The sequence below is a fragment of the Euphorbia lathyris genome, chromosome 5, assembly GCF_963576675.1.
Source record: "Euphorbia lathyris chromosome 5, ddEupLath1.1, whole genome shotgun sequence".
In the NCBI taxonomy this organism is placed as follows: Eukaryota; Viridiplantae; Streptophyta; class Magnoliopsida; order Malpighiales; family Euphorbiaceae; genus Euphorbia; species Euphorbia lathyris.
In genome coordinates, this window is record NC_088914.1 from 75,610,984 (window position 1) to 75,638,930 (window position 27,947).

General features: G+C 38.1%; 1 protein-coding gene across 1 annotated transcript; it reads right to left on the reverse strand.

The window, feature by feature from the left end:
- Positions 1 to 20,782: 20,782 nt before the first annotated feature.
- On the reverse strand, positions 20,783 to 23,347 carry LOC136230675 (terpene synthase 10-like). Its single transcript, XM_066019829.1, has 7 exons — positions 23,224 to 23,347; positions 22,784 to 23,057; positions 22,294 to 22,675; positions 21,986 to 22,204; positions 21,769 to 21,907; positions 21,431 to 21,679; positions 20,783 to 21,340 (listed from the first exon to the last, which is right to left on the reverse strand). The coding sequence occupies exons 2-7, from the start codon at positions 23,004 to 23,006 to the stop codon at positions 21,044 to 21,046; spliced, it is 1,509 nt and encodes a 502-aa protein (XP_065875901.1). The 5' UTR covers positions 23,007 to 23,057; positions 23,224 to 23,347; the 3' UTR covers positions 20,783 to 21,043.
- Positions 23,348 to 27,947: the final 4,600 nt, after the last annotated feature.

Consider the following 27,947-nt stretch of genomic DNA (forward strand, 5'->3'; position numbering starts at 1 on the left):
AACGCCCTTACTCCTGTTTAGAAATGAGATGGTAAATGCCCTGAGTGATTTATACAAGCTAACTAAGAAATGCAATAAAAAATAAAATCACTCAGCAGGCGATGTGACGAGATTGAAGAGGTCAAGCTGAGTGACCTCCGATATCTCCTCCAAGACAATTCAGACTTACATACCAACATGCAAATAATGCATAAGTTTGTCACGGAGGTTCAATCTGAGTCAAAGAAACTTAGAAAGGACGTTACAACCCTACAGAGTCAAGTAAAGGGCTCAAATAAAAATAAATCCCATACTGACTACACAAGTACTAGTCAGCATAAACAGTTCACCCAGTATGACTGTTGCGGGAAAAGGGGACACATAAAAGATGTGTGTTGGTTCAACAAGCGGATTGTCCAATGTGACTTCTGCGGAAGAAAAGGACATACCACTAAGGTATGTTGGCATGCTCAGCATAACAATGCTGACTACACTCAGCATCACCCCCAAAGGGTAACTTACTGTGACTGCTGTGGTAAAAGTGGCCATACTATAAAAGTATGTCGTCACAAACTAAAATATGACTTTGCACCTGTTTATACTAACAAGAAAGGACCCAAAAAGAATTGGGTACCTAAAGATGAATAGTTTAAAATGCAGGTTAGCTTGACATGCGTGGAGAAGTCAAAACTTTGGTACATAGACAGCGCATGCTCAAGACACATAACCGGTGATGAAACACAATTCATCACACTAGAGCTTAAACGAGGTGGAAGTGTAAGCTTTGGAGATAATAAAAAGGGTAAGATAGTCGGCTCAGGAACTATCGGAGGTAACCCAACTATTGAATCTGTCTCCCTAGTTAAAGGTCTCAAGTACAATCTGCTGAGTGTAGCTCAGCTTTGCAAAAGCGGCAGAAAGGTTGTATTTGATGATACCAAGTGTCAAATACTCGAGGGAAATACAAATGAATTAATTTTAACCGCCCCTCGTGTAGAAAATGTGTACATGCTAAATTTAGAAAAACAGTTTTCTAAAAACATATGCTTGGTGTCTAAAGAGGATAACTCCTGGTTATGGCATAGAAGACTTGGGCATGTCAGCATGGATCTTCTTGCCAAATTAGCTAGAAAACAATTAGTTGAGGGATTACCCAAATTAAAATTTGAAAAAGATCAATTGTGTAAAGCTTGTCAGCAAGGCAAACAAACTAAAAAGTCATTTCATAGTAAAAATGTTGTCTCAACCAAGAGACCATTGGAATTACTACACTTGGATCTTTTCGGACCTATCCAGCCACTCAGCTTGGGAGGTAAGAAATTTTCCTTGGTCATTGTAGACGATTTCTCTCGGTACACTTGGATCATCTTGCTGAATAGCAAAGATGAACCATTTGAGATGTTTACCACATTGATTAAAAGGCTTGAAACTGACAAAGACCTAAAAGTAGCTCATATTAGAAGTGACAATGGTGGAGAATTCAAAAACCAACAGTTTGACGAATTCTGTGAAACCAGTGGTATTGACCACAATTTCTCTGCTCCTAGAACACCTCAATAGAATGGGGTTGTTGAAAGGAAGAACAGAACTATTGTCGAAATTGCTAGAACCATGCTGAGTGAAAATAGGCTTCCAAAGTACATCTGGGGTGAGGCTGTCCACATAGCATGCTACATACTAAATAGGGCTCTAGTTAGACCTATACTTAAGAAAACTCCATATGAACTTTGGAAAGGACGAAAGCCCAACATTGGCTACTTTCGTGCCTTTGGGTGTAAGTGTTTTATACTCAATACAAAGGATAACCTTGGAAAATTCGATGCTAAAGCTGATGAAGCGATCTTTTTAGGGTACTCAACAAACAGTAAAGCATATAGAGTATATAATAAAAGAACTCAGGTTGTAGAAGAGTCTGTACATATTGAGTTCGATGAAGCTGACCCTACAGGAAAGTTAGCTCAGCTCGAAGAAGATGAACCAAGCTCAGCTTTCGCTGATCTTCCAGGAGCCTCTGAGTCATCAATACAAGGGCTGGCCAAAGGTAAGCAAGAAGTTGAAATTATATTTGCTGACCAATCTACTCCTGTAAAGATTGTAGAAACACCCGTTCCAAATGACTCAACATTACCCAAGGAAATAAAAATTCCAAGAGGACACTCAGAGAAATCCATTCTTGATGTTGTTGACAACAAGGTAATGACAAGAGATCAGCTTCGGAAGTATCTAGGCAACGTTGCTTTTGTATCAGTACATGAACCAAAGAACTTCGCTGATGCTGAGCACGATGAATATTGGATCAACGCTATGCAAGAAGAGCTAGACCAATTTATAAGAAATGAGGTTTGGGATTTAGTACCTAAGCCTAGAAATCAAAAGTCCATAGGAACTAAATGGGTCTTTAGAAACAAACTAGATGAGCATGGAAACGTAGTCAGAAACAAAGCTCGACTTGTAGCCCAAGGCTATAGTCAGCAAGAGGGTATTGACTATGGTGAAACTTTTGCACCAGTCGCTAGGCTAGAAGCCATACGTATATTGTGTGCTTATGCTAGTTTTATGAACTTTAAATTATACCAAATGGATGTTAAAAGTGCATTTCTTAATGGCTTTATAAACGAGGAAGTATATGTTAATCAACCTCCCGGGTTTGAAGATCCAAAATTTCCAAACCATGTTTATAAACTCAAGAAGGCCCTGTATGGTTTGAAGCAAGCTCCAAGAGCTTGGTATGAGAGGTTGACAAACTTCCTGCTAACCAGGAACTATGTTAGAGGAAAAGCTGACACAACCTTGTTCATTAAGAAAAAGGGTAAACATACCCTACTTGCACAAATTTATGTTGGTGATATAATATTTGGTGCTACTGACGAATCTTTGTGTAAAGAGTTTAGCAAACAGATGCAAACTGAGTTCGAGATGTCCATGATGGGTGAACTCAACTTCTTCCTTGGACTTCAAATTAAGCAAGGTAAGAATGGCATCTTCATAAGTCAGTCCAAGTACACCAAAGAAATGTTAAAGAAATTCGATATGGAAGACTGCAAACCCATATCAATCCCTATGGGTACTGATACAGTCCTATGCAAAGATGAGAAAAGTAAGTCAATAGATAGCAAACTTTATCGAGGTATGATAGGTTCCTTACTTTATCTCACGGCTAGTAGACCTGATATATAGTACTCAGTATGTTATTGTGCAAGATATCAAGCTGACCTCAGGGAATCTCACTTAATTGCTGTAAAAAGAATTTTTAGATATTTGCAAAGCTCAGTTGATGCAGGTTTATGGTATCCAACTCAAATGGCTTCACGCTCATTGGATATACTGATGCTGACTATGGACGAGATAAGCTAGAACGTAAAAGTACTTCAGGAGGATGTCATTTCCTTGGAAGCTGTCTAGTATCTTGGTTCAGTAAGAAGCAATCATCTGTAGCCCTGTCTACAACTGAAGCTGAGTACATTGCTGTTGGAAGCTGTGTTGCTCAGGTCCTATGGATAAAGCAACAGCTTGAGGATTATGGAGTAAAAACATAAACAATAGAGATCAAATGTGACAACAAAAGTTCCATTGATCTATCCAAGAATCCAATCCAACACAGCAGGATGAAGCATGTCAGCATAAGGCACCACTTCATTAGAGATCACGTACTAAAGGGCGAGATCAAGCTGACCTATGTGCCAACAGACGAACAGCTTGCAGATATCTTCACCAAGCCATTGGCTCGTGAACAATTCAACATACTAAGGGAAGCTATCGGTATGTCTAATCCTCTTCAATAATTCTACGTGAAAAATTGAATGTTGAGTGATTGCCATGCTAAGAGAATATACGATGAATAAATTCTGAGCTTAAAATCACTTTATGCTGAGTTAATATACATGTTGAGTGACTATTTTGAGTAGGTACACATGCTAAGTGATAACTCTATGATAAGGTACTAGGAGATAAGAAATTCGTCTACATAAATCTTGTCACTCCGTATCACAAACGTTTGGCATTCTGGCAAAACTTTGATTAAAAGGCTACTTGCACCATTAAATGCCAACACGTGTAATAAATAGCACATGGGATAACGAAAGCAATAAATGCAAAACCCATGCGTCGAACGTGTGATAAGTGACAAAATCTCTGTCGGTTGAATATCCCAAAGAAAAACGGCTAGTCCATCAAATAGGATTAATCCAAAATCTCTATAAGTAGTGAAAGATTTCCCACTGAATCATTCTTACGCTTAAACCTCTTAGCATTCCAAATCCTTCTCTCCATCTGAATTTCAAAATTCTTCAAGAACATCTGAGAAGAAAATGTCGAACCCTAAAAATGTCTCTGGCGGTGATTCAGGCAAACATCACACCGATGAAAATCCAAAGTCTCCTCAGCCTAACCAAACTCCACGAAAAAACCCTCAAGCTGACCCAACAAGCTCGTCACAAAGGCCTAAGAAAAGGACTATGGTCAAAGTCCACAAGAAAGTTAACAATCTAGAAGTTCTGAAATGTAAGTGGTTCTCTCCTAACTTCATCACCTCTGAAAAACCCTTTTGTGAATGGATTGAAAAGAATGAGTGGGTAGGACTCTTCTCTCTCCCAGGAAAAACCTATCCTAGGTTAGTTAGGCAGTTCTATTCCAATCTTCACGTTGACGAAGAAGATACTGACTACTTGGAAACCTCCGTCAAGGGTCACAAAATTACAATCACACCATCCTACCTAGCAACCTTACTCCACCTGCCAGAAGAAGGAAAAGAGTTTAGGACAACCAAAGAAGCGCTTGACCACGTCAAAGGATTCTGTAAACCAGAGAATCACAAAAGAGAGATACCAAGCACCTGTATGGGGCAAAATCAGAAGATGGCTCATTACCTGCTGACCAACTTCATCTTCCCCAAACTCAGCTCATTATCGTCTGCCTCCAATTTTGAGCAGTGCTTTATATGGCACATGCTAACCTACAACCCACTCAACATGCCGGTATTTCTGGTCGGAGCATTTCAACGAGGAGGCAAGAAACTCAGATTGGGCTCCCTAATCACCAAAATCCTTGAAGATCAGAAAATAAAAACCATCAATGAGACTCAGAGTTTGGGAAATGAAATTACAGCGACTCTGCTGTTGGGGTTAAATTCAATCAGCCGTTGAAGGGATCCGAAGATGTTGAGGAAGTTGAAGAAGAACATGATGCTGAACAAGAAGAGGAACCAAGGAAAGGAAAGCAAGTTGTTGACGAGTCTGCTGAGCCAGTAAAAGCAAAGAAAAAGAGAAAGGCACTCGAAACATGCTCAAAGGATATTGATGATGTCCCAAGGAAGGTACGAGCTGTGTCAAAAGGGAAGAATGTTGATACTGACCAAACACCTAGGTCAGCAAAGAAATGAAAAGGGCAAGATGAGCCCGAAGAAGAAAGTGAAGAATCTCCAGAGCAACCTCTGCAGAAGAGACGAAGAAACTCTGCATTACAAATTGTTGAAGCTAATCCCCTTGACTGGGTTGTCCCTCCAAAATCACACTTCGTCCAAAGTCTCGGCATTGATCTTGAGCAAACCCCTATTGAGCAAGAAGAGAAAGAATAGCTGAATGATAATGCTCAGCCTGATGTTGAGGAAGAAGAACATGCTGAGCAAACACAGACTGAAGATAATGTTGAGCACGAGGAGAATCCACCTATGGCACTTCAAATAGTGGAGGCTGAGCTCCCTGAACGTGACATAGATGAGGATAATACTGAGCTCAGAGACAATTCCTCCTCTGATTCCAGTGAAGATATTCAAGCTGATCCTTCACCCCCTCGAGCTAAGTCTTTCAAAAGGCTAAAGAAGAAAGCCTACAGAGCACCTGTCATTTATCTATTAGGAGATTCTTCGCTTCAAGACCCAATCACCGATTTGTCTGATATCCAGTTTACGTATTTTTCAAAGAATACTGAGTCTCCTTATACGGAACCTGCGGAAAATCAAGCCTCTGTTAATCACATTGAGGAACAAGCCAAGACTCTAGACAATCCAAATCCTGTCGAGCAAGAGCTCGAAGCCCAATATAGTCAAGCTGGGGAGCAATCCATGGAACAACCTGCTCACCTCTTCCATCATGATGAGCAAGTAAATGACTCTGTAAGTCCTTTGCCACCAACTCCAAATACTCAAGCTGTTGAGCACTCAACTCCTTGTACTGAGCTTCCGTAAGGTCCACCTATTAATCCATCTGATAAGCAGTCCACTCCACCACCATCAAGTTCCACTTCAATTCCTGCTTCTGTGACAAATCCTGCTGGCACAATGGCCTATTTGAGTGCTACTGAGTCTGGGCGCAAAATCATTGCCTCTGCTCAGTCTCTCCTTCAGGATCTAAATCCTATGCCTATGGATGCTGCTGGAACTGAAAATCTTGAGTCCTCCCAAATCACATCCCTCACTCCACTTCTGAATGAAATTCGGAGCCTCAAAGATATTATCAGTGTTATGAGCACAATTCAGACACAACAACCTAAGCACGACCAAATTACCAAGATCATTGAACTACTGCTCATGATGGTCAACCACATGAATACACTTAAAGGCAAAGTCCAGAGACACTCTGGTGAAAATCCAGGATATGCTACTTCTACTGAACTCAAAGATTATTTTGCTAAGCTGACCACAGACATGGCCAACATTGGATCTACGGGTCATCCTGAGTATGCTACCTCTGCGGAGCTGAGTCAACACTTCTCAAAGCCGAGTTCTGATCTGACCTGCACTCGTGACCTCATTTCCTCCACTTCTCAGTGTACCATTGATCAATTGAGTGAAGCTGTGCGCCTCCTCAATGTCAATAAAGACCAGATGGATATTGACCCCATCAATACTGATGCATTTCTGAACTTTGTGCAAGACATCCATGATCAACGAAAATTCTTTGACTCGGCCGTACTCAAAATGTATCACCAATCCTATGCCCAGCTCACTGAATCCGTCTCCTGGCTCAGCAAATCACATGAATATCTCATTAGCATCCTGAGCAGCTCCCTGCGAGTTCCCAGAACCATTGAAGATGATGGTGTTCCAGTAATCGATGGTCTGAGAGAAAGTACTAAGCGGTTGATACGTTATTCCAAAGCCTTATCCACTGCGGCTAGAAATGATACTTTCACTCCTCCTCCACCCGATATTGGCAAAACGGGGGAGAAAAGAAATGGAACTCAGTGCACTCAGTACGCAGGTGGCGCATCTGGGAGCAAAGACAAGGGAAAAGGCAAGTTGCAAGCTGGAGAGCCTACCTCCAGGAAAAGAAAGTAGTTTAATCATCCTTCAGGACTAAGCATGTAGTTTGTGCTTAATATCTTTTTGTTTTTTGATTGTGTATTTTTTCTTTGTGCACTTTGATGTCTGTTTAAGCTATGGTAAGTACCATTCTATCCAAACTCTCAAAATACCATGTGCTAAAAACTGATAAATCAAAATTGAACAAACAAGCAAAAGTAACACATACTTAGTGTACGTTAAAACACCAGAACAATCTGTGCATCAAACTGATCTAGATTAGATCTTGGAAAATCTAGAACTGAACTAAGTCAGTAAAAGAAATGTCTTAAGCCTATTCGATTAAATCTTGGAAGGTTTAAAATTAAGCTAGGACAATTGATGCAACCCTTACGGGGGAGTAATTTCAGAAATATGAAAAACAATTCAATCATGGGGAATTTCAAAACTGAGTTCCATAACTATGTATTTTGCCAACATCAAAATGGGGGAGTTTGTTGAAACACCGTTCCACAAGATTTTGATTTGGCAAAATCATCCATGATTAAGGAACAATTAAATTTAAGTGCTTTGATTTAATTGTACTAATCTGTTTGTTCAATGTTGAGTATAAACTTAAAAACAAAAAGATATAAAAAGAAAGACAGGACAAAGTCAGCATGAGATCAAAGGACAAGGTGCATAGAATTGAACTCAGTACCAAAGAATAGAAGCATGAAGTTCAACAAAGCTAAAATGGAACTCAGCATCAAAAGCTCTCTTACTAGTTGTCGTGCAAAACAAAACTGACCAAAAAGGGAACTCAACATAAGAGTTAACAACAAACGAAGACAACGTATAAAGTAGAGGACGAGTAAATCCTCAGGACAGCATGAGAGATCCGTTCACTAGAAGACAAGTTTTGCAAACCGTCTGCACCAATAATTGAATCCTCGGAAATACGTAATAGACACATTCCGAGATGTATGGGTCAATGGATTATTGCTAAAAGACAACTGCAGCAAAAAGACGAAGTCTGCAGGAACAAGACAAGCCTGACTTCTGAAAAATTCAGAGGATAGGATTGGCCTGCAATATCTGAAGCTGACCAGAATCTGTCTCCCAAAAGAGCCGTTTTGGAATCAACGGCTAAATCATTTCAAATGATCCTCCTACAGGTCTTCATCTATATAAAGACAATCAAACCTCTTGGATCATTGCCGAAGTACAGAAAGAAAAATACAAGAGAGAAAAATACAAGTTCAAAGCACTTCAAAATAAGAAAAAGATCTTACACTCATTTTCTATTCCTGTGTAAATGCTAGATTGATTGTCTGTAATCATCTAAGGTGTTCTTTGTCTAAAAGAGAACAAATTGTATCAATTGAGATATTGAGAGTGTTGTGGTGAGTATTTGGTTGTAAACATTCAGTGGTAGAGAAATCTAAGTACCGGGTTGTGGTGCTTAGTAGGAGTTGAGTAGAAGAATAGAGGACGGTATTCTTGCATGTTCAACTACCTGTAATCGGTTTGTGCTCTGCCTTTAAAGAGCTCAGTATTGGATTCTAAAAGCCCAGAGGACTCTAGGGACTGGACGTAGGTAGAGAGGCCGAACCAGGATAAGTAATACTGAGTAATTCTTAACTCTCTCAACTATATATATATCTGTGCTTGTGTTGATTGTTATATTTACTCAGCTTATAAATTGTTAGAAACTAACTCTGAGTAAATCAAAGTGCTGAGTTAGAAACTGACTACAAGAGAGTCAATTCCCATCTCCTAAGTAAAACAGTCTTAGTCAGCATCTGACTAAAGCTGTCTTACGCTAAACTCACTTAAGCTAACCAAAGCTGAGTTGTTCAACTTGATAAAATAACTGAGTCAGCAAGATTAATTAGCGAAAAAGTTATATTAGTTCCTAACCCCCCCTTGGAACTAATCACACGGGACCAACAAGTTCCACTATCTTACAATGTGGGATTCACTACCTTCTTTCAACATCCACATATGCAGTTAACAACTCAGTCAAAATAAATGTAATCCATCTTTCTAGCCAAATTGCAACAAAAGAATAGAATGATGCTCTATGTTTTCTTATAGTCTCCTGATTATGTAACAATTATGGTAACATTTTAGTCTAATTCAATTACAAAATGTTCAATGTATGATTATGTTAATCAGGTGTTTCTTCATAATTCCAAGAAAAATTAAGAACAAGTTAATATTTAGCATTTTAAGTTAAATATTTTGACAATTATTAGAATAAGTGATTTTTTATATGTGTTTAAGTGGTGTTTTTTTTTTGTATGAATTCAAAGTGATGTTATCAAACAAGCTAAAAAAAATAATAAGAACCTAATATATCAATTTTAAGTGGTTAATTTGTTTATCAAACACCGGTTCAGATAAAAAGGCGAAATGATATTTTAAGTGGTTAATTTGATTATCAAACACACGTTTATATCAAGCTACTTTGATGCTCTAATATGAGGAAGATATGGGAAAGAGAGAATGTATTCTTTCATTAATTCTTGAGAACTGAAAATACAAAAATGAACTATATATCGGCTAATTACTAATCCAGTCCATTTGAAGGGTCCATTAACATATTTGACACACTTCTCTTTTATTTTACCAAATTAGATATTTTCATCCATTCTTGATAAAAATACCATAACCTCCCCCAATCTTCTTCTCATTTTCATTTCTTTCAACTTCTTACAATAAAATTCAATAATTCAACCAAAGATCAAAGCATATTCATACATTATTCAAGTTCATGTGAGTATTCTTTCTTCATTTTACATACACATTATTCAAGCATGCAGTGTCGGAGATTAATATAAGATATATGATTGGGCCTTAGCTATAAGCTTGAGCTTTTAGCTAAAGTGGTTCCATGATATGGTATTAGAGCCGCTAGGACCAAACGGTCGAGAGTTCGAGTCCCGACATGAAGTTGGTTAGTTGAATATTTTCTCGTTGAACCCGTCATTTCCGATTTCCTCCATTTTTATCGCATCTATACTTTAATGTCTAGAATGCGTATAATAGATCTTTTTACAATTCTAACATATACTTCCGTATTTTCTTCGCTACAATACAAATCACTTATATATGTTACATCATATTAATTTCTTTTTTTGTTACATCAAATTAATTTCATTGGAAGTGTATTATATACTTTTGTATTTTCTTCTTTGGAATCGAATGTATCGATCAAAGGACACCATTTTCCATTTTGAACGAGATTTCTCAGTTAATCTCTCTTACATTCAAGCTTGGAGAGCAAGAAGTTGGGCATTGGAAGCTCAGGGTGATTCACCTGAGGAGTCGTTGAACACTGTTGGAAAATCTGCAAGGTCAATTATCCAATCGTTGGCATGCCTGTCGCCTGTGTTATCTAGAATATTGACATGCACAAAGTACAACATGGCCATCATAACAGCATATTGGTCATTCGCTTTCTTATCCTTCCAGTCTATTTGTTTGAAAACTTATGGTATATCACCGGTTGTTATTAACGTATATTCCATGAATTATTTCTTTCTCAATCTTTGCGACATCTTTAGTTCTTTCATCTTTCTCATAAACTCTATCGTGTTTACTCCAAACCTTAACCTGGTAACAAGTCCAAACTCCCAATCCAAATCTCAACTCCACTCCTTTCAACCTTGAACCACATGTCTATGTGTTTACTTCCTTCATGCTTAATCTCTCTCGTTAGGACATAATGAGTTATAACAGAAGAAAACTAGCCATCACCGTATCTAAGTACTGTCCAAAGCATGTTTTCCTATGCATTGCTATCTGGTTATCACTCAAGTGTTTCTTAATCACCGCCCCAAAATCCAAATTAAATCAGACAGTTATTTGTGCATCCGAATTAATTATCTCAACATATATTTGTAATTGGAAGTCATTTTGTTCTTTTTGGCTTCTCTATTATCATTCTGCAAAGTAACACAATTAACACATATACACAAACATTAAATTTAACTAAGCAAATTTGTCGCATCCCAGCGCATTCATCCCAAAATACGACACAATTTACAAACTTACTATGAAACTCGTCGTATCCAAGCGCATTCAACCTCAAATTCGACAAAAGATGCGACACAATTCACAAACTCACCATTAAACTTGTCGCATCCAAGCGCATTCATCACCAAATGCGACAAGGATTTTAGATAAAGTGGGACTTTGGAGCGTTTATGACAGCAGCTCCATGTGTTGTCGCATTTATGCCAGAAGTTGTCGTAAACGCGACAATAACAATTGTGAATTGAAATCACATTTTCCATTAATGTCCATTCAACCCATTATGCTATGTCGAAATTTAACAAAGAAGATGAAGAAGTATAAGTGCGACTACTTACCTTAAGTTTGGTTCATGCGTCGGCTTCCTTTTCGGCTGCCTTTCTTTTTCCTGTAATGTCGAAATGAAAGAAGATGAACATGAAGATGAAAGAACAACAGAGATCAAACTGCTCCACAAAATGAAGAACGAATGAGATGAATATAAGGAAAAAGATGAAGATGAAACGTATAATTAAGATGAAACGCACTAAAATGGAAGAAGATGAAACGAATAGATGCTTATGAAACGTAGAGACCAAGATGAAACAGTACATCCATTAAACGCAACACATTTGACATGCTTATTAGTTAAATTTTTCATATGCAGTGACTCCATCCTTTCGAACCCTAGCCGCCAGCATTAACATCGCAAATACCAGCCTTTGCGCTGCCTCCATGGCATCCACGACCGAACTGGCCTCCTCACCTTCGTTCCTTCTAGAGGATTATCTCAGCATCGGAACTCTCCTCAATCCAAAATTACATTACTCTAATAATCCACCTCCAATTACACTGTTATCACCTCAAAGCTCTTCCTACGCGGAAGTACTTCAGAAAAGAATCGTCGAGACCCCATCCTCGGTGCCGATTTCCAACATTAGAGGGATTAAATCAGTTCGGATTTCACAATCGGCCTATGAAAGGTGAATTGCTATGTGCTCTAATTCCTAGATGGGCCGTATGATTCTCAACAAAGGGGATACCCCATGGAAAATTGCAGACTTAAAGCGAACATTAACTCAAAGCTGGGGATTACAGGAACCATGGAGGCTGATCTCTACCGGGAAAGGATATTTTCATGTAATTCTAAGCTCTCCAACAACCAAAAGCTCAGTTTTCGCAAGAGGCATCATCAGCACTTTAATCTTCTGTAATCTTTTTCTGTTTATTTCTGTATCACATGATATACATTTATATACACACTAGCTCACAGACAGTCAACTATTCTTACCCCACAAGTGGCCTAAACATTTCTACCCTACATCAGCTTTCACACTTTGTATTAATTACATTGACAAATAGCACCCTAAGCAGCCATATGCATATACTATATTAATTACACTCCCCCTCAAGCTGGAGCATAGATGTTAATCATGCCCAGCTTGGTACAAATATAGTTAACCCGATTTCCTGGTAATGTTTTTGTAAACACGTCTGCCAATTGTTCCCCTGTTCTCATGTGTGGAGTTGTGATTGTGCCATCTTCTAGCTTTTCTCGAGTAAAGTGGCAGTCAACTTCTATGTGCTTTGTTCTTTCATTGAATACATGATTGTTGGCGATATAGATAGCTGCTTCATTATCACACCATAACTTCATGGGTTTCATCTGAGCAAATCCAATCTCACCAAGGAGGTTGCGTAGCCATACAAGTTCACACGTCTGTGCCATAGCCCTGTACTTAGATTCTGCACTGGATCTAGATACAACACTCTGCTTTTTACTTTTCCAAGATACTAGGTTGCCTCCGACAAATACACAATAACCCGTAGTAGAACGCCTATCTGTAAGATCTCCTGCGTAATCCGCGTCTGTAAAACCTTCCACAGTGTGATGACCATGATTTTGATATAGTATACCACGCCTCGGAGTCCCCTTTAGGTATTTTAGAATATGACTAACAACATCCCAGTGTGCAGTTCTTAGAGATGACATGAACTGGCTTACAACACTTACCACAAAGGAAATATCAGGACGAGTGATTGTAAGATAGTTCAATTTTCCAACGATTCGTCTATATCTTTCAGGATCCGGAAGTAAATCTCCATCGTCGGTCTTCAACTTCCCATTTAGTGTCATAGGTGCATCAAAAGTCTTTGCCTCCATCAAACCATTGTCACTTAACACATCTAGACAGTATTTTCTCTGAGTGAGGTAAATCCCTTTACGGCTTCGGCAAACTTCAATCCCCAAAAAATATTTCAATTGTCCTAGGTCCTTTGTCTGAAAAAAAAGTACCGAGGAATTCTTTCAGTTTTATAATGCCAGTTTCATTATTTCCAGTAATTACAATGTGATCAACATATACTACAAGTAAAATGCATCCAGAACTAGATGATGAGTAGAACACAGAATGATCATATGCACTTCGACGAAGACCAAATTCAATGACAGCAGCACTGAATCGTCCAAACCAAGCACGAGGAGATTGCTTCAATCCATACAAGGACCTGCGTAACCGACAAACTTTCCCATACTCCCCCTGAGCAACAAAACCAGGAGGTTTCTCTATGTAAACTTCCTCGCGTAGATCACCATTCAAAAAAGCATTCTTGACATCAAGTTGATGAAGCGGCCAGTTGTAAGTAGCAGCCAAATAAATGAACAATCGAACAGAGGAGAGTTTGGCAACAGGGGAAAATGTCTCTAAATATTCGATGCCATAAGTTTGAGCATAACCTTTTGCAACTAAACGGGCTTTCAACCGAGCAACAGAACCATCTGGATTGAACTTGACAGTGAACACCCATTTGCAACCAATAGCACGCTTCTGAGATGGAAGAGACACTAGATCCTAAGTATGATTTTGTTCAAGAGCATGCATTTCCTCTTTCATTGCTTGGAGCCAACCAGGATGATTTAGTGCTTCAGAGAGGGAGGAAGGAACAACAACGGAATCTAAGGAAGCTACAAAAGACTTCGAGGAAGGTGATAATGCATCATAACATACAAATGAAGAGATCGGGTAAGTGCATTGGCGGGTACCTTTTCGGAGGGCGATAGGAAGGTTAATGCTAAGATCTGAAGATGGGGAAGGATCTGGAGATGAAACTGGAGGGGGAACACTAGCAACTGGAGCACTAGAAGGTGCAGCACTTGGAGGATGTACACGCTGAGAATAAACGTGACGGACAACTGGTCGAGAAGGAACAAAAACCACCTGCTCACTTACAGTATAAACAAGATAATTATCGTCAGACAGACTTGCCATATTAACAGAAGGAGTTGATTCAATACCATAAAAAGGAGTGTTTTAAAAAAAAGTAACATCAGCGGACACCAACTAACGACCCAAAGAAGGAGAATAACAACGATACCCTTTTTGAGTCTGAGAATAACCCATAAAGATACACTTGATGGATTTGGGATCAAGTTTGGAGACTTGTGGTCGCATGTCTTGCACAAAACAAGTACATCCAAAAACACGTGGTGCAAGAGGAAATAAAGAAGACGAGGGAAACAAAAGGGAGTATGGAATCTGAACGTTAAGGACTGAAGAGGGCATACGGTTGATGAGAAAATAGGCAGTGGAGACCGCATCTGTCCAAAAAGTCTTAGGAACCTGCATATGAAACAACAGTGCTCGAGCGACTTCTAATAAGTGACGATTCTTACGTTCGGCAACACCGTTTTGCTGAGGGGTGACGATGCAGGAAGTCTGGTGAATAATACCATGCTGGGAAAGATACGATTGGAAAGTGTAAGATACATATTCTTTAGCATTGTCACTTCGCAAAATACAAATAGATTTGTTAAATTGTGTGTGAATCTCAGCATGAAAGGCACAAAAGATAGTAAATAATTATGAACGATTTTTCATAGGATAAAGCCAAGTAACACGAGAATAATCATCAAAAAAGGTTACAAAATATCAAAAACCAAGTTTGGACACAACAGGACACGGACCCCATACATCAGTGTGCACCAAATAAAAGGAAGACTCGACACATTTATTGATTCGCGGTGGATACGAAACTCTGTGATGCTTAGCAAATTGACAAGCTTCACATTCTAGAGTCGAATCACGCGGAAGACTATGACATAACTTTAGTAAAACTGGAAAAGACGGATGGCCAAATTGACAGTGAAGTCGCAAAAGAGACGCGCTTGTGCAAATAATGGATTTTGACACTTGTCGATAAGTTGAATCAAGTACGTACAATCCATTTTCCAGGTTCCCTCTACCAATAATTTTCTTCGTCCCAAGATCCTGAAAAATACAATGGGTAGGATAAAAAACAACAGAGCAGTTAAGAGTCTTAGTAAGTTGGCTGACAGATAATAAGTTAAGAGGAAAATTGGGTAAACATAAAACAGAAGATAAAAGAATATTAGATGTTGGGTGAGTTGTCCCTTGTCCAATTACAGAAGCAGTTGAGCCATTGGCTAACATAACAGATGGAAAATTAGCCAGATGTTGAAAAGAAGAAAGAATACCTGTGTTGCCAGTCATATGGTCTGTAGCACCAGAGTCAATCACCCAAAAATTAGAGGAGGTGGAGAGACATGCCACATGATTACCTGTATCAGCCAAAGCAGAGGTTGAGGTTGATGGTTGTTCTGCATCATAAGCCGCATAAAGTTGTTGAAACCGAGCATACTCATCGGCAGAAATGGTGACAGAGGGCGGGGTTGGAATGATGCCAGCTTGAGTTGCCATATTTGCAGATCTTCGGCAGAAAATGGCCAGATGTTGAAAAGAAGAAAGAATACATGTGTTGCCAGTCATATGGTCTGTAGCACCAGAGTCAATCACCCAACTACGAGAGGAGGTGGAGAGACATGCCACATGATTACCTGTATCAGCCAAAGTGGAGGTTGAGGTTGATGGTTGTTCTGCATCATAAGCCGCAGAAAGTTATTGAAACCGAGCATACTCATCGGCAGAAATGGTGACAGAGGGCGGGGTTGGAATGATGCCAGCTTGAGTTGCCATATTTGCAGATCTTCGGGGAGGATGTTGTCCCGAGTGTTGGGGTGGTTTACCATGCAGTTTCCAACAATGTTTCTTAACATGCCCTTCTCCCCCACAGTGATAACAAGTGCGAGGGGAGCTACGGTGGCCACTAGGAAGAGTACTATCTCCACCTCTCCGACCTGGATTAGCATTGCTTACCAAGGCTACTGTGTTACCAGAAACCATTACGCCATCCTTACATACATTAAGTAAATGAGTGTAGACTTCCGTGAAAGACGGGAGTGTCCCACTAGTCAACAGCTGTGTACGGGCCACATCATACTCAGGACCTAAACCTGCCAAAAAAACACTGAACAACAACGCGCTCCTTTTGTGCTTGCATTTGTTTCACATCAGACACAATAGGAACCATAATGTTCTCTTCTTCGTATGCCTGTTTCACTTCAGTGTAATATTGCAGAAGAGACCGTTTTTTTTGTTCTGCACGATAAATCTTTAACACTAACCTATGAAGATGAGACATATCCTTTTTGTTAGCATATAGAAACTCCAGATATTCCCATAACTCTTTGACAGTCTCACAGTGGGTCACAACATCATCAACAGTGGGATCGAGAGTGTTTTGAATTTGATTAAACAGTTTATAATCCTCCATTAACCATTTCTTACGAGCATCAGCACTTGTTTTAGGCGGAGGATTACCAGTTAAATGGTCTTCTAAATCAACACTGTTGACAAATCGACGGATAGTGCGTTGCCACTAAGTATAGTTTTGACTCCCAATTAATTTTCTATCGGTAATTTTGGAGGACCCGAACATAAATTCAGTCACAATTTTCTTTTCAATACCTTCCGCCGTGAAACTAGATGAATATATATATATATATATATATATTCTTGTTTTTTTCTTTTTCTTTTTCTCCTTTTTTTTACTGTCTTCTGTTTTTGCTTCTTCTTTTTTCCTTTTTTTCTTTTTCTTTTTTTTAATATAAAGGTAAAACACTTGAAATTAAAGGAAGTACACTTAAATTAAAAGTGAAAACCCTACTTCGAAAAATAAAAGAACAGAACCGAAAAAAAAGACTACACGTAAAAGGCAGAATCTGAGGAACTTGCCTGACGGCGGCGAGCACAGAGGGTGGCCGAAAATTAGATTCCGATGCCGAAAAGCTAAGACGGAGGTGAGAAGGAGACGGCACGCGCCGGCACGCGCCGGTGCGTGGAGGCGGAGGAAGTTTCTGACGGAGGCGCGTGGGACTCACGCGCAGGTCGGTAGCTGGTCGGATTTCGCAGACAGGCTGGTCGGAGGCGGAAAGGAGGATTGAGATGGGTGGTGAGATAAACTGAAGTCTGGAAACATACACAAGGGACTCAAGCCCTTCACTGATAACCCTGGAAATTCTACCCAGAACACACAAGCCTGGGAAATACTACCCATATAACACAAACCCAAAAATACAAAGAACCTAAGGCTCTGATACCATGTAATCTTCTGTAATCTTTTTCTGTTTATTTCTGTATCACATGATATACATTTATATACACAGTAGCTCACAGACAGTCAACTATTCTTACCCCACAAGTGGCCTAAACATTTCTACCCTACAGCAGCTTTCACACTTTGTATTAATTACATTGACAAATTACATTGACAAATAGCACCCTAAGCAGCCATATGCATATACTATATTAATTACAAGCACGAAGTGTGGGACCTTCCGTCTTCAGCCATGGGTGTCTGATTTTGATCCGCTTGTCGAAAAATCAACCAACGCTTAGATTTGGGTTCGTCTATATTCTCTTACCTTGGAATATTGGGATACACAGATTCTCTCTAACATTGCTAAGTGTATTGGGGGCTCTTGCGATTCGATAAAGCCACTTTGGATAGCGATTTTGATGCTTCTGGATATCGACTTGGATTCCGAGCTACCTGTCAAATTGGGGATTAAAAGGGATGGGAAACAACTATGGATTGAAGTGGTATACAAGAAACTTTCAAGTTTCTGTAAGGTTTGTTCATCCATTAGGCACATGGCATATATGATTGCAGGCGCAATCGGAAACCAGTACAGGGGGATATGAGGAAGGAGATAGATTTATGTAAAGAAGTGGATAAGAGACAGCCAGTGAAGCATGATGCTTGTCCGATTCCAGTCACTGGAGTTCTTCAGCGCATAACCTCCGCTACGCGTACAAGAGTTGAATCACACGATGTTAATTTGCCGAACAGTCCTTAAGGATGAGAAAGGGAATGTGATTATGCTATGCAAGACCGACCACCGTGTCCAGGGAATGATAATCTGGTAGCACTTGTGGAGATAGACTCTCGCACTCAAGACACTAAATTGACTTCCCCAAAGTCAGGCACTAGAGCATGGGCAGATCTTGCAGAAGAAGAGGGAGTAGAGGATGATGCAAGGGTATGGCAAACAGTGCAATCGAGAAACTCTAGATAGAAGGATAGACGATCAGGAGACGCGAAGGACCTAGCACCTCGGCCACGCCAGGTAGGTAAAATAGCAGTCAGATTTAAATGAATGTTTTATACTGGAACTGTAGGGGTATTCTCAATCGAGATACTCAGCGTCACCTTGCAAGTTTATGTACTATGCATAAACCTGATTTTATATGCCTGGCCGAACCTATGATTTCTTTCAATGATATTAGTGCTTCGTTTTGGACACGCTTGGGATTGGACTTGATTTCGATGAATGCTAAGGATAAACCAACTTTATGGGTCTTTGTTACTACAAAAATTTTACATTCAATTACGGTTTGTTACTCCCATGAGCAGTATGTGCTGATTAATTTGCAGGGTTTTGGCATTTCAAATTATCTATGTTTTATCTATGGTAGTGTGTGGGCGACAAACCGCCATGTTTAATAGCATTTTGGTTCATAAAATTTATTTGCAGGGACGATGGACAGTTTTGGGAGATTTCAACTGAGTTCTCGGCTCTCATGAAAAAATTGGGCGAACGCCAGCTCCTCATCCATGCCGCGAATTTCGTTAGTTTCTGGATGTTGGGGATTTTTTGGAGGGATCGGTTTCAGGTATGTTCTTTACATGGAGTAACGGCAGATGTGGTAGTGTAAGAGTGGAAAGCAAGCTTGACAGAGCAGTTCTCTCATCCGATTTTATAGAGTTTTGGGATACGTTTAGCTGTACAGCATTAGCACGACATCAATCAGATCGTTGTCCGATACTTTTCAAATGCAGTAGAATGCCATTCTCAGCTGCACGGTTTCATTTTCAGTCCATGTGGCTTAGTCACCCAAGCCTTAGGGACGTCATCTTGAACTTCTAGAAAAGCCGGCACCAGGTTGCTGCTGATACAGCTTCTTAGTGAAAAAATCAAACGATTCAGACCCATTGTGCGCCGTTGGAACCAAGAGGTGTTTGGTAACCTGGACATTACAATCTCAGAGGCAAAAAGTTCACTAGCAGCGGTACAATCTGAAATTTCATGCAATGGGTGAACCTGGCAAGGAGCATTAGAAAGCTGTGAAGAGGATCTTTCGGTACCTAAAAGGTACATCTGATATTGGTCTCATTTATGGAGGTGATACTGAGTGTTTGGTGAAAGGTTTTTCAGACTCTCATTATATTGGAGATGTTGACAGTAGAAGATCTATGTCCGGTTATGTTTTCACTCTTGGTGGTTCAGTTATCCGTTGGAAAGCTACTTTGCAGCCTACGGTGACTTTGTCTACTACGGAAGCACAATATATGGCATTAACTGAAGCTGCTAAGGAGGGGATTTGGCTTAAAGGACTAGTTAATGATCTTGGTTTACATCATGATTAGGCTACATTGTATTGTGACAGTTTGAATGCAATCTGCTTAGCCAAGGAACAGGTTCATCAAGAGAGGACGAAGCATATAGATGTGAGGTGTCATTTTGTTAGAAGCGAGAAGAGGGTAAAGGTGAAGAAGGTAGGCACTGCCGACAATCCTGTTGATATGTTTACCAAGCCCGTCCCATAAAGCAAGTGTCAACATTATTTGGACTTGCTAAACATCAGAGATTACTAGTTGCGTGTGGGTTACTCTGATGCAGAGGGAGAAGTCTGTTCATCTGGCACTATCATGGGTGCATCTATTTTGTTTGTCAGGAGGATTCAAGTCAAGGTGGAGAATTGTCTTAATGCCTTGAATCAGTATAACACACTACGACAGGAAGCAACATGAGTCTCGTTGGGTTCCAAGTCGGATTAGGTCGTGGGTTCCAAGTCGGATTAGGTTAGATTGGGTATTATAAATACCCTTGTAATTTGATATTCCCCTCCTAATATATACTATTCTCATTCTGCCCGTTGACTAGCCAACACAACGTTGGTGAACCACCTAAATCCGTGTTTTCGATTGTTTATTTATTTATCTTTCATTAATTCCGCACAACATATCAAATAATGAAGATTACACACGTATTTATCTAATAGGGGTTCGGCTAACCCTAGTCGACTCCTACGTGAGATAGGATTAAAACTCTCTATACAAGTCTAAGTTAGGTTTAAGACTCTTTATACAAGTCTAAATCACATAACTTATCATAAATCTTAAGAAAACATAAATATTAAACTTCAATTGGGCAGATGGCTCCCGCAGCAACAAATAACGACGAATTTTCCATTTGGGAAGACCTTAGAGCAGTATCGCTCCAATCAGGTTTACCCCTACTCTAGTAAGTATGTCCTAATGTTGCTTGGCCCTTTCTATTTATTTAGTCACTCTTTTTTTATCCTCCTCTATATATCCTCCTCTAGTTTACAATGTGGGATTCTACATTCTTCAATTTTTTGCATCAATATTAAGTGATGATACATGAAATAAGTATGAATATCCTAGCTAAATAGGAATAGGATGAACAAGTAATGACAAAACACGATCTCTGGTCTCTCTTTCTTGTATCCCATGCCCATCTCCATATTGGTACATGCATTGTGCCATCCGAGCTAAGCCCATTGCTCCGGCAATAAACTCTTTGGAGAATAATGGAGAACCCTCATGCCTTTGTTTGTTCATCTTCTTCCATGTCTCCATAATTAAAGATTGAATATGTTGGCGTGCTTCTTCTTCTGAAGCTCCACTTTCATTCATGTAGCATTGTATTGATTTTGGAACATCACCTCTCTTTAATTCATCCTGGCTCGTACACAATAATTTTCCAATTCATACAGGGAAAGTCAAGAGAATAGCAAAGGTAAGATCTAGCTATAGAAGATGGATGCTTACAGAAGATGTTCCCAGATCATCTGCTAGTCGAAGAATCATAGATGACAACCGCAATACCTTTGGATACTCCATGAGGTATTTCAAGCCGTCAATTGTGACTGCATCCTTTGTAAGAAAAAATCCATGGACTAGTATAACTGGACCAGAAATAGAAATCCATGCATTTTCAATGTATTCTTCTAGTGTTGGTGTATAGCTGCTATGGTACCATTTACCCTCCAATAAGTAGGCTTCACATAGATCTACCCACTGAACAATACAATCAATGATGTTATTAATTAGTGAATCGTATAGGGAATGATATGAAATCCTTGTTCAATATTAATATTGAAACTTACAGCTTTCTTCAAATAGGGAATGATATGAAATCCTTGTTCCTTAAGCACATCATAGCCTATTTCATTGATTGTATTATGAAGAGCTACAAAACATATCTTCATATAGTCCGGAAGTTGTTCAATTTCATTCACATCCCATCTGAAATCATAGGAACGATGTTAATTTTTCAATATTTGTATATGTTGAGAATATATACATATCATTTATCCAATTAACCTTTTAACAGCATCAGTAAACAGTTCAAGTTCCTCCAAGGTCCCATAAACTTCATAAATGTCATCAATAGTCGTTATCAATGCATTGATTTTGGTGGCCATTCTTCTGCAATATGAGAATCGTGGCTCATACGTCACTCCAACTGTCCACAAGAAGTTCTCCACTATCCTGTCTCTTGAGAATCTTAGCTTTTCAGCAAGACATGTATTCTTCCACCAGCTTTAATTTGTACAAACGATTAATTAGTAACCTTTAGTAAGAATAATTAGATGAGATTAATTAGGAACCTAATTTAATTAATTACGAACCATGAGGCGTATTGAAGATCAGCCTGGTATGTTGCTTGGACATTGTTGAAATCCAATTTAGCAAGCTCTAATATATGAGAATCCATGCCTTGTTTAACCTCATACATATCTATGAACCACCTGCTTTCCAACCTTAGCATTCTCCAATGGAGTGGGAGCTCCAAAGCATGATTTATTAACTTTGAATAATATGGCTCAATTACTTGATTTTGCTGAATAAGTTTTCTCAGATTATTGTATGCAAATTCTCTTGCTGCTTCTAACATATTCTCACCTTCTTCCGAAAGGAATGAGGCCTCATACAATGATAGCATGCCCTTATATTCTTCATTTAGATTTGTATTAAAGTTCCCATCATCATCTTGAAACTCACCGAATATCTCTGACATTAATCATTAGTATTTTCAAAATTGATAAATTCAGTTTGATAATTCATCTCTTAATATAAAAAGTTAAATAACATAAATAAATTTATGTATGCAATATTTACCTTGAGATATGTTAAAGCCATGTTGTCTGAAGATTCTAAATTCAAGAGCTGTGAAATGCAAATCTTTCTTGATTGATTTATCAGTATCATGACTATGTCTTTTATTGTAAATACACATCAGAATTTCATGTATTTGATGTTCAAAATGATATGCTAATCCAAGTCTTTGTAAAATGTCAATGAGCTCAAGTTGATCCAAAGGAGTTATGGATTTAGCGAGCATCGTCTTCACTTCTTCCTTGAGCTTTCTAATACGATTTGTATACTTTTCTTCCTGCATATTTTATATATATATATGAAAAGATTAATAAGTGTATATTTGAGAAAATTTTGTATTCCAATCTGTCAAACTAATATTTGGCCTTAAATAATATTGTATAGACAATGTCAGGAAGAAGAAAGAAGAATAAGAAAGTGAGAATTAATATAAATATATATACCTTATATTCACTCTTCAAGGAAAGCACAAAATCAGAATCCCAAATGGTAGGTTTGTAGTTTGCAGAGCGTCTGACTACACTTTCAGTGGAAATATTTGAATTAGGAGAGCATTGTGTTTTTGATTTAGTAATATCAATAGTTTTATGTTTCAGTTTGGGTAAACAGAAATTAGAAATTGGGGAAGATAGAAGAAAGACCATTTTAAAAAGGTGGAAAATTAAAGAAGCACTGTGCATATTCATTAATCTTCGAGAATAAGGCCAAATATAACGTTGCATTTTTATCCAAAATAAAAATAAAAAGTTCATTTTTAGTCATTTTCTGACACTATGTTCAGACATAGATATATGTTTCCAATTGATCCAAAATTTTAATGGATTTGGTGAGATGTCATGTTCTAATTAATTTAATTTAGATTATCACATATTGTGTGCATTAATATTAAAGGAAACTAGTTTAATGAATTTGTAAAAACAGTGTACGTTTGGATTAAAAGTTTATAAACAAAGATATATACTTTGTAGAGTTTACAAATTCAGTGGTTGTATCAAAAATTACTGTCTTGACTATTTATCCCAACATGGACAATTTAGAGAAATTTAAAAGGTTCACTTTGCAAATTACCAAAAATACGAGGTTTGGTTTTATAAATTAACTAAACAACAAGTATTATTTTATCCAAAGTTGAAATGATGTACTCATTGTCATAAAAAATATTATACTTTCCTCTAATATTAATTAATATATATTTGAAATCTTAACTCAAAATTGGGATAAGATTCAAATTTGATCCTATTATTTTTGAAAAAGTTCACATTATTCCTGATTAGGGATGGAAAAGGATACGAATTTTGCGGGTACTCGACACTAACTAATCCTAATGCGATTAACCGAACCGTGTGCAAAAGGATATAAGAAGTATATGGATCTCAAAGATTACCGTGATGAGAACGAGACATTTATGAGATTAACTCTTAAAATTCTAAGTACCAGCCATGTATTTGAACATATAAATTTTATTATTTTAAAGGTTGATGAATGTAGATTATATAAAAAAGAAACATGAAGATATATCAAAATCAACTTTTTATTTTCATTTTAATAAGACCATTTGTTTATATATTTGCTGAGATATGATTAAGGGCTCACTGTGCATCCATCTTTTATACTTATAGTTATTGATAGGATAAAGGTTTAATTACTATAACTAACACATGTTTCTACAGATGAAATTTGGATTGCAGATGCTTTTCTACAGATTTGGATTTACGAAAAGTATATGTTACATTGTTGTTTGATGTTTTTTATACCTTTTATGATTTTCTTTGCTCTTTGTAGTCGTTTTCATCCCTTTGTGGATCTTGTATTGGTTTTAGCTTCTACTTGTTTGAACTTTTATTTCTTATATTTTGTTTGTTGTAATCCTTCTTTTTACATCTAATGAAAATACAAGCATATTTCTCAAAAAAAAAAAAAAAAAAAAAATTACATGTTTCTAAAAAGATAAATAATATAAAACTATAAGGGAATGATATTTAAAAAATAGGTTGGCCCATACATTCTTAACTAGGGCATGAAAATAGGTTACCGTTTCGCCGATACAAAATTCTGACAAATACTTCTACCGATATATGACGGCTATATCTCTCTATTTTTTTTATATACATCATGTTTTTTTATAGAAGCTGTGACGATATAATAACAATGATCCTGGAATCCCAACTAGGTTGGTACTCCAAGAGCACGCACTGAAAACCCGATATTATTAAAAATAAAATAAAATAATATAACACAGGGGGAAACGGAAAAACAAAGTAACAAAATAAAACAACAAAAAAAAGCAAAAAACAAATAAATCAGCGAAATCTAAAGTGACCAACATTACAGATATCATAAAAAAGCAGTGAGTGGCAGAAATATGGAGCCGAATGCCACCATGTAATGTCGGAGGAGGAGGAGACGCTGAAGTGGGCTAAAGCATCAGCAACCCGATTACCTTCCCTGTATATGTGGGTAATTATGACGGACATCTGCGAGCACTATTGTAGACATTTCAACCAATCTTGATGGACGGACCAAGGAACGTCGGTAGAATGTGACTTTAATTTATTGACCACTAACAAGGAGTCTGATTCAATCAAAAGCATGTGCTAGTTCTTCTCCCAAGCTAGATCAACTACAAAAATTACCGCCTTCAGCTCAGCAATATAAGCATAAGAGGAAGCAATTGGGAATGCAAAACACCCTTTGGAAAACCCTCTAGATGATCAGAATATTCCACCGATGCCAACAGCCCCCGGGGAGCCCAGTCCAAATCTGTCAACATTAACCTTCAGCCAATAAGGCGGTGGGGGAATCCATTTTACTGAGATGATGTTAGGTGCCCGATGGGGTATGATCGGGACCTGAAGACGAGCCAGGATCACCGCGTCACGCTGGGAGAGACAGCAGCCCGAACTACCAGACCGAGCATCACGAATTAGCAGCCAAATGGAACGAATTGCAGCTGAAGTAGACGACAATAAATCATTGAACAAAGCTTCATTTCTAATCTTCCAAATGAGCCAAACACAGGTGACGACCGCTGAGCTCCAATGAGCAGCAACCTGCGTCCTAAACGACATGCCACGAAGATTATCAAAAAAGGAGACAAAAGAAGGAAAGGCGGCAATTGAATGATTGAAAATCCTCCCAATTTCACGCCAAAGCACCCCAGACAAACAGGAAAGAGACGAAATGTCGACATCCAAGGGAGGAGATCGGCAGCGGCACACTCTTACACCGTTGATCGGAGAAGATCGGCAGCGGCACTCTCACACCCTCGACTTTCGCTCGATCCCTCACGTCCATAAAGTAATGATTAAACAATGATAATTCAAAGATGGAGTTGGAAAGATTAAGTCCTTGATTGGAGCTGTGATTAACAAAGAACGGAGGAGATAAGCACCGATTAACTCCAGGTGGAAACGAGAGAACCCTCGTTATTTTCTTCCAACGTTATATACATCATGTTCTCTATATATACATATAAATAAAATTCATATTAATATATATATATATATATATATATATATATTAATAAAAAATTAAAAATAAATTACCTAGTCACAAAATTTCACATTCTCCACACCTTTACACTTAGCAAATGTAACAACCCATAAACGATTTTTTTATCGGGTTTAAAGTTAGTTGTATTTGGTAAATATTTGGATGACCGTGCAAATTTTTAATAGTTAGTGTTTTTATCGGATTTGAGTGGAACATTCAATGCCCTAAACATTTGAGCGTGAGAGTGACCTCTAGGTGAGGTGTTTAAATTGGTTTAAGTTTTTCAACATTATGATAAATGTCCATTTCAAAACAAGTGTAAAAAATCAATTTTGTTCAAAGAAATATATGAGATTTGAATATACAATTTCTGTTTATTTTTCTAAAATAATTCATGTCCTTATATTAATTTATTCGACGATATTCTTTTCAGCTTTTCTTTGCTTGAGAACAAGCAAAGCTTAGGTTTGGGGGTCTTGTTATCGTTGTAATTTATAGCATTTTTCTTACTTAATTACTGCTTTTTTCATAACACTTTGATATGTTTTATTGATAGTTTTTGTATATTTTCTTTATTTTACGTATCTAAGTCTTTTATCGTGTGTTTTCATCACAAATGACCACATTCAAAACGAAGTTTCAAAAGCAAAACGGAACCCAAAACACCATTTTTTCACTTTAATCCCTTCACCTCGTCGAGGTGCATCCCAACCTTGTCAAGGTGGGGATTTAGTGAAGTTTATTCACTTAAATCCCTGCACCTCATCGGGGTGGGTGCTGTAAGTGAAAGTCTTTGTTCACATTAAGCGGCATATTTGACACATCTCCGTATTTTAGTCGTATCTCCCTCATACAAACTCGGATTGAGGCGATTCAAAATGCATTGAAAAGCGAAGAGAAAGATGAACAAATGGATAATAATAATCATCTCTAAATTCGAAGTATGATAGGCTCAAAATATTGTCAGAAGTTGATGTATATGTTGAAACCTAAGATTGCTTTCCCACTTTCACACATTTTCAACTTCTCAAAACCTTCCACCACCATCTTTAAAGATGAATTTGAAAGATTAAGGGCACTACACCATAGATGGTCTATTACAACACAAAATAAATGTGTTGCTTCTGAAGTGTTGCTAGAGATATGATTAAATTTCATCTATTACAACACTTTTTTTAAAAGTGTTGGAGTAGATATATTAAATTTATTCACTCCTATTTATTGCAACACTATTTTTAAAGTGTTGGTAAACTATTTTTAAAATGTTGGTAGAAATAAAAAAAAAATTATAAATTTTTAAAGTGGAAAATTTTGAGTTTGGAGGGAACACTTATTTTATTTCCCTCCATTTCGAAACATAAAAATCAAATAAAAACAAGGGTATGATCAAACTATTTTGGTAATTACTCTTTCTCATTCTCAAAAAAAAAATTACCCTTTCTCAACATATCTGCTCTCTCTCTCTCTCTCTCAAATCGATTTAAAAAAATGACTCTCTATATGCTCACATCTGCTCTCTCTCTCTCTCTCTACGCTAGCAACCTTATCGATCTCGTTCCGGCCAGCAGTCGGTGTTGAGAGGCCGTTCTGGTCACTGGTACCTCAATCATCGACCTGCTCTCGCTTAATTCCGACTCTCATTCGATTCATCAATATTAGGTATCCATTTTTATAT